At 45.1% G+C, this 16,440-nt stretch overlaps 1 protein-coding gene across 2 annotated transcripts in view; it reads left to right on the top strand.

Moving 5' to 3' along the window:
* MYO7B (myosin VIIB) overlaps positions 1-16,440 on the top strand; it is a 1,466,311-nt gene that overhangs the window by 1,146,694 nt on the left and 303,177 nt on the right. For both annotated transcript variants that reach the window (XM_069213753.1, XM_069213751.1), the window contains one exon: positions 15,744-15,861. In XM_069213753.1, the coding sequence (XP_069069854.1) occupies positions 15,744-15,861 (118 nt within the window). The remainder of the gene's footprint in view (positions 1-15,743; positions 15,862-16,440) is intronic.

The following is a 16,440-nucleotide window of genomic DNA, read 5'->3' as shown; positions in this document are numbered from 1 at the left end:
CCGTGGCACTCTCCTCACCCTCCAGGCTACTGGGTCCCTCTGTGTCAGTGGTGTTTTGACCACAGGTCCTGTGGCCAGATGCATCCCCACTTTGCTGTGCCCCGTCTCATTCGCTTGCCTGGGCTGATGCTGCAAATACAAAGAGAAATAGGGTCATCACATGTCCATGATTACACTTGAACAACAGTTTGATTAGAAAATATTACCATGATGTCAAGTAGGCCCCAAGAACAAACTCCACCTAAGTGGTCCATACATGTGCCATATCATATGCATGCATGCCTTCTGAACTATCAACAGTTGCCCACAGGAAAATCAGGATCAGTTGTGTAATCACAGTAACCATTGAACTAGTAGGCAGCCCTCATCACCCTCAATGCTTTGCCCCATGGAGCATACCTCAGTTACCTGTTGTCATACAATAGTAGGTCAATGTCAACTGCATTCCCACAGATCCCACACAAGGCCATGCACACATCTATTTGTCAAATACATAATGACCCAACAATGAGAAATGATTACAAAAGTACAATAGCCTGGAGAAGGTGACATGGAAATGCTCATGTCACACTGGAAACAGTTCCACAATGCACACTTCGCCAAGTGACATTTGTCCCAATGGAGTCATGGAGGTAGTACTAATGTTGCTCAAATGGGCCACACATTTGGCATGGAAATGGACACTGTATACATCATGTGCAATATGTCAGCGGGAGATGTCTCTAAACTCCACAACACAATGAATCAGCAAGTCCCAGGGAAATCACCACTAATGTATGTCACCCCTTACAATGACATACTCTTAGTGAATCAGTAGATGTTATTCATCCCTTGGATGTTGGAGAGGCCCAGAGATTTGCAAGTACTTGTTGAAGGCCTTCAACATGTTGCCAAACTGGACGCTACATCATTGTCTTCATTATGGTCATGCAAATCCAGATGTCTGTGGATGAATGCTTTCAACATAACTGCAAGTCGCTCCATGATGCATGCCAACAGTCAAGTGGCAAACCTCACTCATTTCACAAATGCAAAGCACTTTCCCACATGATTCTACATCAATGATACAGAAATGCACATTGTGGCTAAAAACTCTAGGCCTACCTCTTATGTCCCTCATTGCTACGTGCCAAATTACATGCTATGACGCATGAGGGTATGTGTCAGTCAATAAACAATGGTGACACACTCCTGTTTACGGCACAACATGAAATGTACCCCCATTGTAAATGTCTTATTCCACACACAGGTTGCCATGCACATGTGAGGGAATACAGACCTTATACCATCAACACAGGTAGAACATGCATGAAACAGCAGCTTACAAATGTTTTGCTAAAGAGAAAGGGACACATGCTGACATTTAGGCACAAGGAATGTTGGCAAAACTAATGGCACATAAATCATGTCAATGGACCTCCCCACTTATGAAGGAAACATTTTGATCTGTAGCTGCACCCAAAATAAATTGTATGCTCTGTTACATGTATGATGGCCATCTTTACATTACAGACGTTAGTGAGGCACCAGCACCCGTCATATGCTGAAGACAGCTAGCCTCTGGGTGGCAGATGCCAAAATACTCATTTAACCAGATACATCCTTAACTTTGGACTGCAACATGAGGAGCAGTGGTCTGTTGCATAGAATTTACACCAACAACAACAGCAAACAGTACTTAAGTGATCACTGTACACAGCCATATGTTGTCCCTGGAAAGCAAGTTGTTTGTGGATTGTACACACTTGGCAATTTGATCGGCAGGATTATGCCCTGTACTCACTGCCTTGTGGCTGCTGTGCTGTCCATAGATGCCCATCAAGGTCTGGGTAGGCCACCGCCAGAATGCAGGCAATTGGCGAGGTCATGGACCGATGGGAACCCCACCTACATTGGGAGGACCTCCCAGCTGGACCTCTGTGATCTTCGGGCCCAGTGTCTCAGGTCCTCCCACCTCTACCGACAGTGGACGCTCCCCCGGCTGTGGACCCTCAGGGTTCACACCTCCTTGGCTATGGCTGTCCATAGTTACTTTTTCTGATGTGCTTTGCCATGCATGGATGCAAAAGGCAAATCAAAAGATTACAGTCACAAGTTTCATCACAAATGGTAGTAACGCCAAGCTAGGATTTTTCTATTTTTTGATAATCCCCAAGTGTGAAACACACAACCCAATAAGTACCGGGACCTGACCACAGACATATCTATTTACATCTGCAGACTAACCCACTACCCTGCTCACGGCCTACAAAGACTGAGCAAGCTTACTAACATCAAGTAGCCCATGCTCCGGTAACCTGTACTGTGATGTGAGCCACACTGAAACACTACACACCTGTGTGGCTTCTGTAGGGTAAACTCCTTATGCAGAGTACAAACTTCAACATTACACACGAGTAACAATCAAGGGGCCGCCATTTTGGGTACAGAAAGTGTTTTCCTTGTCCATTTATGGACATGTGGAATAACTAATGCAGACTCATGGCACTTCAAGGGGTGAGGTTCTGTGGTATGTACTTGTACCACAGAACACTCCTTTGGACATATATGTCTATCGTACATAGATGGCATCCAACCAAGCCATGCATTCTACAGTTTCTGCTAAGTGACCAAGGTACTGAGTCATATCATGGCCTCCCAGGAATCAACCCACTGTCTGCACTGTTGAACTGTCAGTTATGTCAGTTATGCAATACACCTATACAGGGCACATATGACCTGTGTGAAGGTGACAATAGAGCTGTGGGAGTAAATGACGTGTCATGAGTCTGACATACATTGACAATGATGCTAAATGTACATATGGACTAGATTAATGATCTACCTCAGTACCTATTCCTAATCTAGTCAAAGGAATGAGGCATTTAGGGCAGGTTTTGCCACCAGAGCATCATATTGACCACATGACAGGATCCTGCTGGGGTTCAGGGAGTGGACACAGTGCCACAGTTGAATAGCCACGGTGACTCTGACTCTCCCACAGCCTAAACTAGGTCCCATATTGGAGATACATTTGGCAGGCCCTGGTCTCTGCAGACTGAGCAGATGAAACCTACATGAGACTCCATTGCCATCACTTCCATGCATGACAGTACATCATGTAGCCAACATCAATTTGGCATGTGATGTGTGTGGCAACCTGAAAGGCAGAGTGACTCATGATATGCCTTCCACACAATCGTTCAGTAAGGTCAGATGTGGTTGGAAAGATCTGTGGCAATATACACATCGCTCACATGACTCTTAAATGACTCATATAACTTGCATACACAGCTCATGCTGTCATGCACATACATGTTGTCTGACATTTACAACAATCATAAGGAATGTCTCCTTACCTAGTTATGTGCATCCAACACAATGATGATCTAGGACCCAAAAACCTCACACACCACAATCTGACTGAACTTAACATATGGTATTGGCCACCAATACCTGTGCATTGTCCATCCTATTGATGCCACACAGACTGCAACTACAGGCACACAAGAACTCTTACTGGCACACATGAGCACATTCTAGCCTATGAAGAGGGAAAGGATGGTGAGTAAGGAGAAAATTGTACACATGAGTGTGATAATGCGCCTAGACTGGCGCCAGATGGGGTGTACCCCGGGGGCACTCCGGAGAGTAAAGACGCTATCTTGGATGAGAAGGGACATCACTTGGAGCGTGACCACCAGGATGACGCGGAATTAGTTGGGGTTTTAAACCCCATACGAGAAGCAAGTGAAGGAAGTTCGGCCGGAGAGGGAGGTGGACGGAGGACTGTGAACGGGACTGACGGAGGAATAGCAGCGACAGCAAAAGGAGGAAGACTGCGAGGAACGAAGGCGTCAGCCGCTACAGAAACAGCGATCGCAGAGGAAGCCTTGGAGAGAGGAGACACAGAAAGGCCGGACACGTTCTGGGAAGAACGTGCGCGTGGCCCATCCAGGTACGGGCTGCAGCCTGAGCGGAATACATGGATGCAGGATATTTGAGATACTAAAAGGAAGTGGGAGTGTGGACGGAAAAAAACCACGGAAAGGCACACATCTTATTTTTTTTTTTCACTGAGCACCGGACATGTTAAAAAGAAAGGGAAAGCAAAGATAATAAAATACCAGTATGACACGTAAATGAAAGGGGCAAAAGAAAGACAACACAAGACAGTGTTTATCAGTAAAAAGGGACATGCAAAGGCAACCAAGGTATCACAAGGAGAGGGAGAGAGAGAGACAAGAGGCTATAGAACAACCCAGAGTAAGAAGGAAAGAAAAGAAACAAAGAAAAGAGAAGAAAAGAGAAGGAAAGAGAAGGAAGAATATTGTTTTAAAACAGGTCAGAAAGAAGGAAAAAGGGAAACGAGAAGAGACAGCAGAGAGAAATATAAAGGTCAGAAAAAAGAAAGTGAACAAAACTTACCTTCTAAGGCCTTTTAATCTCTTCTTTTCTCCTCTAAACCTCAACGGCTGATCTGTGAGACACCCATCTGAAAGCCAAGAGAGAAGAAAGAAGACACAGAGTCAAGAACCAGAATAATCCTGGAAGATTTACAAACAAAATATAGTAAAAGAAAAACGTGAGAAAGAAAGACAACCGCGTGGAAAGAATATAATACTGAATAAAAGCGTAACTGACCATACCAATATGCCTGAAAGCCTCCATTATTACTGACCCTGTCACAATGAGGTAATTACCTGCTCCTCTGGTGAGCCATAGAGCTGTCCATACAGGGGTAAGACCACAGTCACCAGCCTCTTTAGCAACTCTGGTGAGAAGGCAGGGGCCCTATCACCTGCTGGATGTGACATGATTGATTCCAGAGGCGGCACACAGCGGCTCAGGTCATGGAGGTATTGCTGTCAGCAGTGTCAGGAGTCAAGTGAGTGAATCTGCAGAACATGGCGGTCACGTCTACTGCGTATGCGGTCGTCACCACCAGCTGACACAACCATTGGACCGCGACCGCCACTGGCAACAATGTTAGCCTCTGGCTGTGTCCGCCATGGTTGCAACCACATACCGCCATGACGCCTTCTGCCAGCAGTTGAAAGCGGTTCCTAATGTTCAATGTAGTAGGTCTGGCAGCTGCCATTTTTGTGGCCTCAAATGCTGTTTAAAAGGATTTTTTACCACACAAATATAATTATTGTGTCTTGTCATGTAGGTCCTACTACTCAAACACAATTGTAGTATGTTGCAGGGTTAAGATAACATTTAACAGTGTGGCACAGTTCACCAACGCCAAAGGTCATTTTGGTGGTCGAGCTATACAGTCACATTTTGAGGGGCAATTGTGTTGCATATCTCAGAGTTTGATCCATATCCATGTTGTGGACACGTGGAGGGGGAGGGTGCACATGTGACCTTTGTGTTATTTGCAGCTGTGATGTGTACTGGGTACCATATCTATCCAGTCAGAAATGCCTTGTCACATGATATTATTGACATGCATCATGAATGTTGCTGTGGGCACAATGACGAATGTTAGAAATCATGTCTCGTCATACATAGGTACCCAGGGAGAGGGAGGCTGCAACAGCCTCCTATCTACCGTACACTGCCAGACCTTCAGACCATGGTGCAAAGGCACATAATAACGTATTACCGCCTGGATAGGTAAACAAGCGTGGTCCTATGTTGTCAGTTGGAGCCAGAACTCATAGCAGCTATAAGTTATCTAACCAGCACACCACCCATTGTACAAGTCATTTCAGTTTTGCGCTTCCTAGCCACAGGGTCCTTCCAACATGCAGTGGCCCTATCTGCTGGTATGTCCCAACCTGCGTTCAGTCTGGTGTTGAAGGATTTCCTTTCAGCAGTGTTGAAACACCTTGACAGATACATCCGATTTACCCGCCGTGAGGATTTAGCCCATGTGAAAGCTGACTTTTATGGTTTTGCATGCATCCCAAATGTGGTAGGGGCCATTGATGGCACACGTGTTGGGTTGGTGCCACAGCAGGCCAATGAACAATTCTATTGCAACAGAAAAAACTTCTATTCCATCAACATGCAAGTTGTCTCTTTGGCAAATCTCTATATTTCAAATGTGTGTGCCGTTATCCGGGTTCAACCCATGATTCCTTCATAATGCAAAACAGCACCATACCCCAGCTGATATCACAACTGTACCCAGAGAGGGCCTGGCTGGTTGGTAAGCCACATCTGTTCTGTTTGTGTGTGTGCAATGCAGGTGCTACAATTATGAAGTGAGTGACTTATTGATGCACATATGTCCCATTCCTTAACAGGAGACTCCCCGTATCTAAACTGTCATTGGTTGTTGACGCCACTAAGGAATCCAACTACGCCAGGGGAAGTCCACTTCAATTAGGCCCATGGAAGGACACATTGGGTAGTGGAGCGAGCTTTTGGGCTCCTGAAGGCCAGATTTAGGTGTCTGGACATGACTGGTCGAGCCATCCTCTATTCAACTGGAAAAGTATGTCAGATCACTAAGGCATGCTGCATGCTTCACAACATCACCCTGAGGAGGAATATCCCGTACATCCCAGAGGAAGGGGAGCCAGCTGTGCCACTGGGAAAGAATCCTTAAAAGCCAAATGTGGATGACAGTGGTGAAGAGAAAGGAGCTGACTTGCGGGAAGACATCATTAACAGCTACTTTTCAATAGTATAATTATGTCATGTGATGTAATGACTGTGGCTGTACAATGAGCTGTAGTTGTGTGAATGTGTGGAGTTGAGTGTTTTAGCAACAACTAGGGAGCTGATACTCTGCAATATTCAGCCAAAGACTGCTTGAAGAGTTACCCTTTGGAATATCCCCGCCTTGATGATGTTACTTTGTTTGTGTTAGATTCCTTGCAGTGTAATTACATTTCCAGTAGCTTGCTATGTGATTTATGTAATAACTATGTTCTCAAGCCTATATTCCTTGTTTTGTCTTTGTACTGGTACCTTCACCATGACATCCTCATGTGGGCATTTCAGGGTTCTGACATTGACAGGTATCTGATGCTATTCTGACATACAAAGTGGACATGGATTGATCCAGGTAATGTCACATATGTGGGGTGTATGAGACCTGTGCCAAGGCAGCTTTCACAGTCTTTAGGTGGAAGGTCAGAACTGCACATTGTACTTGTTTTGTGTGCTGTGTTGGGCCGATTGCATCATGTGTACCATCATGAGGCCATGAAATGTGTAGTCATGGATTGCAACCAAGTCATTCACCCTTCACATTGGCTAAACACTATTCTTGTATGACCTGTATGTAGCTGTAGATGTGTTTCATCATTATAGGCCACAGTGCTTGCGCCACAACACTGACATATGTTTGTGTCATACCACCAGATGCATGGTCATTGAAATATGACGGGCCTGTGATCAGGGACTGTTGTACTGCCTTCTGTTTATGTCTTAGATTATGTGATGTTGGATTACTTTGGTGTGGTATGTGATCAGGCTCAAGCTGGTGACATCATCCACTTTAATGTTTGCCTGTTCTACTGGACAATGTCTGACAAATCCCTCCCTTCTGTGGTCTGGGGGGCTGTACCCTGTAAAATGTACTTTGACTCAGTATGAGTCACACATTCTTGAGTCAAAAAGGTCCAGATGTATGGACAGCCTATGTGCTGTACACTGGAATAAAATGCTTGGTGTGACCAGACACATGTAGGTATGTCTTTCTGTGTAATGGCTGTAATCCTGGGCAGGACACTGTGTACCTGTAACATATCCCTCCTTACACAGGTAAGTTATGGTTCATATGGTTCACATAGTCTTAAATCTCTACATAGCAAACTGTTGAAATTAAGCAAGCAGGCAATGAGTTTGTGATGGGTGAAATTATTACAATGCTGATGCAGTAAATACAATTTGGACATAAAAAATAAAAAAATAAAGTGAAGGTGTCACTCGTGGTGAATGAAATAATTGAAGTAGATGCCATACCAGTGGGAGTCCAAAGTCCAGAGTACTTCCATTGGAACTGGTAGGTGGTTCAGGATCAGTCAACAGAGTGAATGTGTAGCACAAAAAGGAGTTCCTGTAGGAAGAGGTCACTCGCTCACAGTGGTGGGTGTCTTGACATCCTCATCTCCTGGATTCTTCGCTGCGCATCCCTGCTTTTATGGTGGGGTAGAATCTGCTGCTACAGAGACAGTGGTATCTGGGGTGTGTTCTTTCACTGGCAGAGCATCCGTGCCAGTGGCTGCCACAGATGTAGATGTGCCTGGTGTTGATGAGCCAAAGGAAGGGGAAGATTGGTTTAGAGAAGTTCTGCTCAGGACTGTATGAATGTCCTTCATCACCCCTGTTAGGGAGGCCATGTTGGTACTGTGGGCTTCCATCTGTTCTCGAATGCCCCTATGTAGCTGCTTGTTTTCCTGGAGTTTGGTTACTACCTGGCACATCACCCCTTGGGACTCCTGATGGACCCCAAGACATGGCTGATGGTGTCCTGGCAAGGACCAGTCCCAGTGGCATCGCTTCTACTCACCCTACCCCCACAGGCCTGTGCCCTTGTCCCTTGGTGCCTCTCCCACTGGTTCCTGGACCCTTATTACCTAAAGTGTTGAACTGCAACTCAGGATCCAGACCTGGGGGCATAAGATGGTAGACAGTGTGCTCGGTACTCAGGGTGGGGGGACAAATGGTTGCCTGTGATGTTGAGGCAATTGGGCTTAGGAGGTGTTGATGTTACGACAGTGAGGCTCACTGTTGGTGTCTGACCTGGTTGCCCAGATGGTCCAGAACCGTCCTCCACATCCAGGAGTGTCTTCTTCACGGATGGCTTAATCCAGGGGGGCAGTGGTAGTCTCTTCTGTGGCCTCTGTGTGCAGAGAGGCAGTTCGACCTGTGGATGTGAAAGATACAGTGTTAGTGGTTAAATTGTGACATCACATATATTCACACATTTTTCCAATGTTAACCCTCTGGTGAGTATACTTCATTTGGGAGCTGACACACAGGGGTATATGGGCAAGTAACCACCATGCTGGTGTTTGGAGTACAGATACAGGGCCTGCTGGTATTTGCAGACAGGTCACTCTATCTAGTACACTCACTATACAAATATTATCCCCCCAGGTGAGTACACCTCTTGTGTGAGTTACCAAACAGGAGTCTTTCGAGAAGAGACCACTGGACTGGTGGTTGGAGTGACAGTAGCAGAATCCCCTGAAAGTTACAGTCATGTAACTCCATGCACTACATAAACTATACAAATGTTGTCCTCCCAGGTGAGTACACTTCATTTGTGATTTACCAAACAATGGTATTTGGACAAGAGAACACTGGGCTGGTGATTGGTTTTACAGACACAGGTAAATTTAAATTGTGAGTTGCCAAAAAGAGGTCTATAGACAAGTAAACACTGTTCTGGTGTTTGGAGTTGCTGAAACAGTGCCTCTTGTGAGTTGCAGTCAGGTCACTCTCTCTGTTATTCACACAATACAAATGTTATCACCTCAGGTGAGTATACTTCATTTGTGAGTTGACAAACAGGGCTATATGGGCAAGTGACCACTGTGCTGGTGTTTGGAGTTGCAGAAATAGGGCCTGCTGGGAGTGGGAGTCAGCTTAGTGCCTGTACAAAATCCATTATACAAATATTATCCCCCCAGGCGAGTACACTTCATGTGTGAGTTGTCAAACAGGTGTCTTTTGACGAGAGGACACTGTACTCATGGTTGGGGTGACAGTAACAGAGCCTTCTGGGAGTTGCAATCATGTAACTCCTTGTACTACACACACTATACAAATGGTATCCTCCCAGGGGAGTACAGTTCATTTGAGAGTTAAGACACAGGGGTTCTTGGACAAGAGTACACTGGGCTGGTGTTGGGGCTTACAGATACGGGGCCTGCTGGGAGTTGCAGTCCTGGCACTCTCTCTAGTTCCCAACACTTGACAAATGGTATACTCCCAGGTGGGTGAAGAGCATTGGAGTGATTACAAACAAGTGTAAGTAGGCAAATGAACACTGTGCTGGTGTTTGGAGTTACAGACACAGTGGCTGCTGGGAGCTGCAGTCTTGTAACTCCTTGTACTACACACACTATACAAATGTCATCCTCCCAGGTGAGTCCCCTTCAATTAAGAGTTACCAAACAGTGATATTTGGACAAGAGAACACTGGGATGATGGTTGGCTTTACAGACACACGGTCTTTCAGGCCTTAGTAGTCATATCACTCCCTCTAATTCCCACATTTGATGAATGGTGTTTGGACTAGTTAACACTGTTCTGGTGTTTGGGGTTGCTGAAACAGTACCTCCTGTGAGTGGCAGTCAGGTCACTCTCTCCACTACAGACACTTGACCAGTGTTCTCCCCCCAGGTGAGTACACTGCAATTGAGAGTTCACTAACAGATGTATTGTAGCATGCGACCACTGTGATAGTGTTTGTAGTTACAAGAATAGCACCTCCTGGGAGTTGCAGTCAGGTCACTTTCTCTACCTCCCACACTTGACAAATGGCTTCCTCCCAGGTGAGTGAAGTTCATTTGTGATTTGCCAAACAGGGCTATGTGGACAAGTGATCACTGGTCTGGTGTTTGGAGTTGCAGAACAGTGCCTGCTGGGAGTTTGAGTCATGTCAGTTCCTGTACTAAACACACTATACAAATCCTATCTCCCCAGGTGAATACACTTCAAATGTGAGTTGCCAAAGAGAGGTCTTTAGACAGGTTAACACTGGGCTGGTGAGTGGAGTGACAGTGTCAAAAGCTGAGCTGTGGACATGCATGACATAGCGTTTTGGTGACTTTATTGTGTTGTGACTTACCAGACTCCACTCCCCCAGGTATTCCTGTCAAGCCCTCAGGATGCAGGATGGCCAAGACCTTCTCCTCCCAGGGAAAGAGGTGTAATGGGGCATTGGAGGGATCATGTGAGTCTTCTTGGCTTGCAGTTTGTACCTGTGACCAGGGAACGGGCCTTGCCCCTGAGGCCGTTTCACCTCTTCCTATTGTCCTCCTTTGTGCCAGGGTCATGCCTACAGCATTCATTCTGTCAACAATCCTGTCCCACATTTCCATTTTCCAACTGAGAGGAGTATGCTGTACTTGTGATCCAAACAATTGTAACTCTACTCTTAGAATTTCATCCACCATGACTCAACTCATCTTCAGAAAAACAGTTTATTTTGGAATGTGACATGGTGGAACAAAAACAAAATATGACTGACTTACTTAACAAGGGAAGTGCAATAGTGTGTGAATTGTCAAAAGTGTGTGCTGGGTGTTCAATGGGATGGCGAAACAAAGGGTGCCTAATCTGTGTAATAATCAATATATGCTGGTCATGTTTCTTTGGCTCTGAGTAGAAATGCAAAGGATTGTGGTCTGTGAAGGGTTGTGTTTTATAGTTTCCTTTGCATGTGTGTCCAGTGTGACAATGTGTGTCAGCTGTGTTGTTTTCAAATTCATCCAAAGTGCTGTTTTGTATGACTTTGGTGAGCGCAGACCACCATGGTTCAGACTGCCATTGACTGACCGCCATGGGCGTCCGCCATGGCTACTGTGCGCTTGTAATAAGGTAAGTGGTTGGTTGTGGTGATGATGGGGTGTGAGGTCGGACCACCTACTTCCAGGCCTCTGTGCCGCTGGTAGTCTACCTTTTTTGGTTGGCAGTCAGCTGTCTTGTCTGCATAACTTGCAACACAGTGGTCTTTTTAGGACCGCCAACATGGGGGTCTTTATAGGACTGCCAACATGGTGGTCTGGTGGTCCAATTGCCAAACTTGTAATGAAGCCCTTAGTCCGTATTGTCTGCCTGACGAAGTCCCATCGTCCTGACTCCTGTCCCTATGGCCAGAAGCTATACAGGCATACTCTGAAGGACAGAGAAAAAAATCAGGCTTCATGGACTCCAAGAGAGAGGAACAGCTGGTTCATCAAGTGGCTTTGGAGAGCATCAATCTTCCTCCAAAGAGTCCTCTTCTCATTCCAAAGAATCCCACAAAGGAAGATCTCATGAGAGACACCAGAAAATGCAACCTTGATCGATGTTGAGACGTATGGCGTAGAGATCTGAGAAGATACCTTTATGTTCGCCATCAAAGTCAGAGTCCACTCATGCGAAGTCGAAGCACACACAGCACCCAACACTGACGCTTGCATCACCACCACAATTTCAACAGCTAGAAAACATCATTTGTTGACAGCAAGACATACATTGCCACCGCCCTCACCGTCTACTTCCAGGAGACATTAATCGATGTTGAAGTTGAGTTATTACTATAACTTGTGACCTAAGGTAACTGTAACTTGCGCCCTTGGCGTACACTGCTAATTACCCCAGATATTACATCACTCATGACATCTATGACATCATTGATAATATCACTGTAACATTTGCATTACAATAGTGATGAGAAAACTGTGCATGGCGAGGGTGCCAGTTATAGTTACCTTAGGGCACGTGTTATAGTTATTTGAAATAACTATACCTATAACATATAACTATGTTTATTTAAGAAGTGCTTCAAATTCGGCCCCGGGGGACACCGTCCCTGGGAGCCCAGCTGAAACTGAAATGAGGAGGAGGGCTGCGCGGCTCACCTCCTAGGCCGATTTCAGCCCTGGGAACCGCCACCACCTAGGGCCCAGTCATGGCTAACAAAGGGGTGAAGGGCCATGCAGGCCTCCTACCAGGGCCATTAATGGCTCTGTGGATCCCATCTCCCAGTCCCGGCTCCTGCTATGTCCCATGGTGCCCATCCTCAAGGCATACTGGAGGGCGCAGGGAAACCTGTGCTTCTTCTCACGTGTCGGAAGCAATGTCAAGTCTCCCGCTAAGTCTGCTCCCAGCTGCGGGACCGTAAATATACTCCTGTCCGCTGGGAGTGGACCGTTCATCTGTTTCCCTGCCTGCTGTGAAAGGGAAAGGGAAACAGATGAATAAATTGCCCCTGCCTGCAGGGAGCATCATTTGTATTTCCTCCCTGTGGGCGGGAACCATGCCGGCTGTTGCTAGAGGCAGGGTGCTGGTTGGTGCCACGGGGGCATTGGGGCTCCCCCCGCAGCCCCCAAAAACATGCCGTGGGTGCTTTGGGTAGGCGATTCAAGGCCCATCTTATATTGGGTGGGCCCTGAGGGATGGGGTCCCTGGGGCCAATATTGGCCGGGGTAGGTGGCCTGCATGCTCCCTGCCCCTTCATAATAAGGCCAGTCACCAGGCAAGGAGGGTCCCTGGGGCTGAAAACGGCCCAGGAAGGGGGGCCGCAGGTGTTAATTAAATAGTCCTTGGGGCCAATATTGGCCAGGGGAGTGGGGCTGCGTGCCCCCCTCTCTGTTTGTAATGTGCAGTGGATGCCCTGGGTGGTGCTGGTTGGGCTCCAGGGCACCCACCATTTATTGGATAGGTCCCGAGAGATGGGGTCCCTCTGGTCAGTATTTTTCCAGGGAGGGGGGCTGCGTGCTCCTTCTCCTTAATATGGCCGAGCCCCAGGAGAAGGTGTCCATGGGGCCAGAAATCGGCCCGGAATGAGGGGCTACATGCCCCTCTCCTGTTTTAAGTGGATTTGGCCGAATGTGTGCTCAGCATGGGGTTGGCTGCATGTATAAAGTTGGCTACCCTGTGGCCAAGCCCCAACCGAGTTAAAAAAACATAGAAATTCATTGTAAAAACCAAAAGTTACAGGGATTTTATAGTAGGGTTTGGAATTTACAGACAAAGTCACAGAAATTCAGTAGTTATAGTTAAAGTGATCTCAAGTAACTATGACCCATGCCCTTAAGTAACTATAACTCACACCCTCGCCATGCAGTGTTGATTACCCTAAATATTACATCAGTCATGACATCTTCTATGACATCATTGGTAATATCACTGCAATAGTTGCAATAATCTTTTTGAGGGGAAACGTGCATGGCAGGGGCATGAGTTATAGTTACCTTAGGGCATGAGTTATAGTTACTAGATATAACTTTAGCTATAACTATAACTGCTGAATTTCTATGGTTGTGTGTCTGTAAATTCTGAACCTAACTTTAACGTCCCGGTACACTTTGTTTTTTTAGTGAATATATATATATATATATATATATATATAATGTTTAAGAAGTGCTCCAGGGTCCCCTCGCGTGGGCAGGGCTATTTAGTGCCTATGACTTTGAAGAGGATTCCCCTGGAAGAGAACTGGGATTACAGATAAACAACTTTTCATCCTTCATTTGAAAGTAGCATAGCCAATAACTTGGTCTATTTAAGTAGATGCGTTATTACTGATGTCAATATAATGATTAGGAAGAAATATAAAATGCTTATTACCGATTGTGGCCAGTGAATGAAAAGTTGCCACCAGTTGCCAGTTAGTTCCTTTGAACTAGCCAATTTAGGCAAAGTCAAATTTTATCCAAGCTCTTGTATTTGTTCCACTTTATTACGATATAAGTTCCTCAGGCACATTTTAGGAAAACTAGAGCCTGCAAGTAATACCTGTATTTGGGATATTTCGTATTTTAAATTAAAGAGAACCTAAACTAGTTATTATTAGATCAACTTATTGATCTTTGTTTAAATTTGAACGCAGGTGGATTACAACAACTTGCCACATGGACTAACCAAGTATTCCAGACAACCAACATAAGACTCCACAATTACAAAGTAATGCAAAGATTGTATTATACACCTCTAAAGTTGTAGCACTGGAAACATCTGAGTTCTTCTCACTGCCCCAGATGCAGTATGCAGAATGGAAATGACTAACAATATATATGTATTTGCAAATTGCCAATCAATAATGACATTTTTGGGGCATATTTAAGCAAATTACTATTAAAGCTGAAATTACAAAGCTAACTATTATGTTTGATGTTGATAATTGAATCTCCAAACATTTACAAGGCATCTGCTTAATTGCTATCGCTATTCCTACACCTATTTGACACATTTAATTAACTCATAAGTCTCTAGTATAAGGTACTAAATGTACAAAGGGCATGTAAATAAAACGCTACTAGTAAGTCTGCAGCACTCCTTGTCCCAGCCACTAAAGCAGCACCTTAAACATGTCCCAGGCCTGCCATTTCTGACTGTAGGGCGGTTTTATACTGCACCGGAAAGTGGCCTGAGGACCAACAGAAGACCAGAACCTACCTGCTTCCTGATACAAATGAGATGCATCACCGGTTGGCCTGACTGCGGTACTTCCCACTACATTCTTCTCTGCAGTAGCAAATCCACTTCAGCTGGACCTTTAAGCGGAGGTGTCTGGCTTTGAGATCATCCAGTGGGCTTGTGTACAGACTGAATAAAGTAGGGCTCAAGGAGGAGCCCGGAGGCACCCCCTTCTGCAGTGTAAAAACCTGAGATTAAAAAGGTTTCAATGACACCTGAAATGACACCAGAAAAGTGTGGCCGTGCAAAAAAGAAGCTAACCACTGCTACATCTATGCTTACCCATGCTACTTAGAGTAACTCATTGAGAAAAACAAAACATGTTAATGACAAAAGGCTTAAATGAATGGCCTTTCTCTGAGTAGCTTTCCATTCCATCTTGAGGCAACTAATAGTTCAGAGTGGACCATCCCTTTAAGGTGGGGCCTGGCAGATGTGCATATAGTTGACATCCGTTTGTAATGGTACAATGAACATTAATGTATCTAATACACTGTAAATAAAAATCAAAGTGCATGCAATAGCATGCACAGGTTTCTACTTTATGTTGTAAGGCTACCTAATGCATGACGTTTTTGAACCTTTTAGATGGTTTTGTAGTTCGTGTACATATTGAAGTGTTCTGTGTATTGTGTATGTGATCCTCCTCCTTGTTGTTGTAGGCTTCATATCTGCAACAAAAAATCCTTCCTGATGTAGTGAAGGAGGATTTGGTGGATTTTGCCCGACTTCAGTGGCCTGTCCTTTTCTCAAGATTTTTTGAGGTTTCCAGATTTTCAGGTGAGTAGTTACCATTCAGCAGACTCCATTATAAGGACTTACAGGTCATAGTCAAAATATCCTAGATTTTCTGTCAATCTAAAATATGTGTCTTGTTAGCTGCCTTAAACTATCAATCTGCTTTCTTCACTTGGACATCATTTTGATTGTTTGAAACCAAAATATAAATTGACATTTATTTTCATGAAAGTGGCAAATAATCCAAGTTGAAATGTTCTAGCAACTTATCTAATTTATGCAAATCGTAGCATTCTTGCTATCAATACATCAAAACGAAGCGTAAGGAAGTAAATAAAGTGGGCTTTCACCCAGCTCTCTTCAGCCATTGGTTTTCTTGTCTATTTCATGGTTTGCTGTGTCTTGGAGGACCTGTCCGTCAAGACCCTGGCATTTTGAGAATAGTTATCCCGATTTTCCTTCCATTACGTTTAAGTGATGTCATCATGTTTTCCATTTGTTAAACTGGAGGTACAGCATGAATTGTAGTTTCAAATTGGGAGCCAGTGTGAATACTTAGCTGCCACTACACATATTTACTGCCTTAATGTCTGCTTAAGACTGTGATAAAACAAAATGGTC

This window comes from Pleurodeles waltl, chromosome 11, assembly GCF_031143425.1.
Source record: "Pleurodeles waltl isolate 20211129_DDA chromosome 11, aPleWal1.hap1.20221129, whole genome shotgun sequence".
In the NCBI taxonomy this organism is placed as follows: Eukaryota; Metazoa; Chordata; class Amphibia; order Caudata; family Salamandridae; genus Pleurodeles; species Pleurodeles waltl.
Note: the sequence above shows the minus strand (reverse complement) of the source record. Positions and strands in the feature narration are given on the sequence as shown.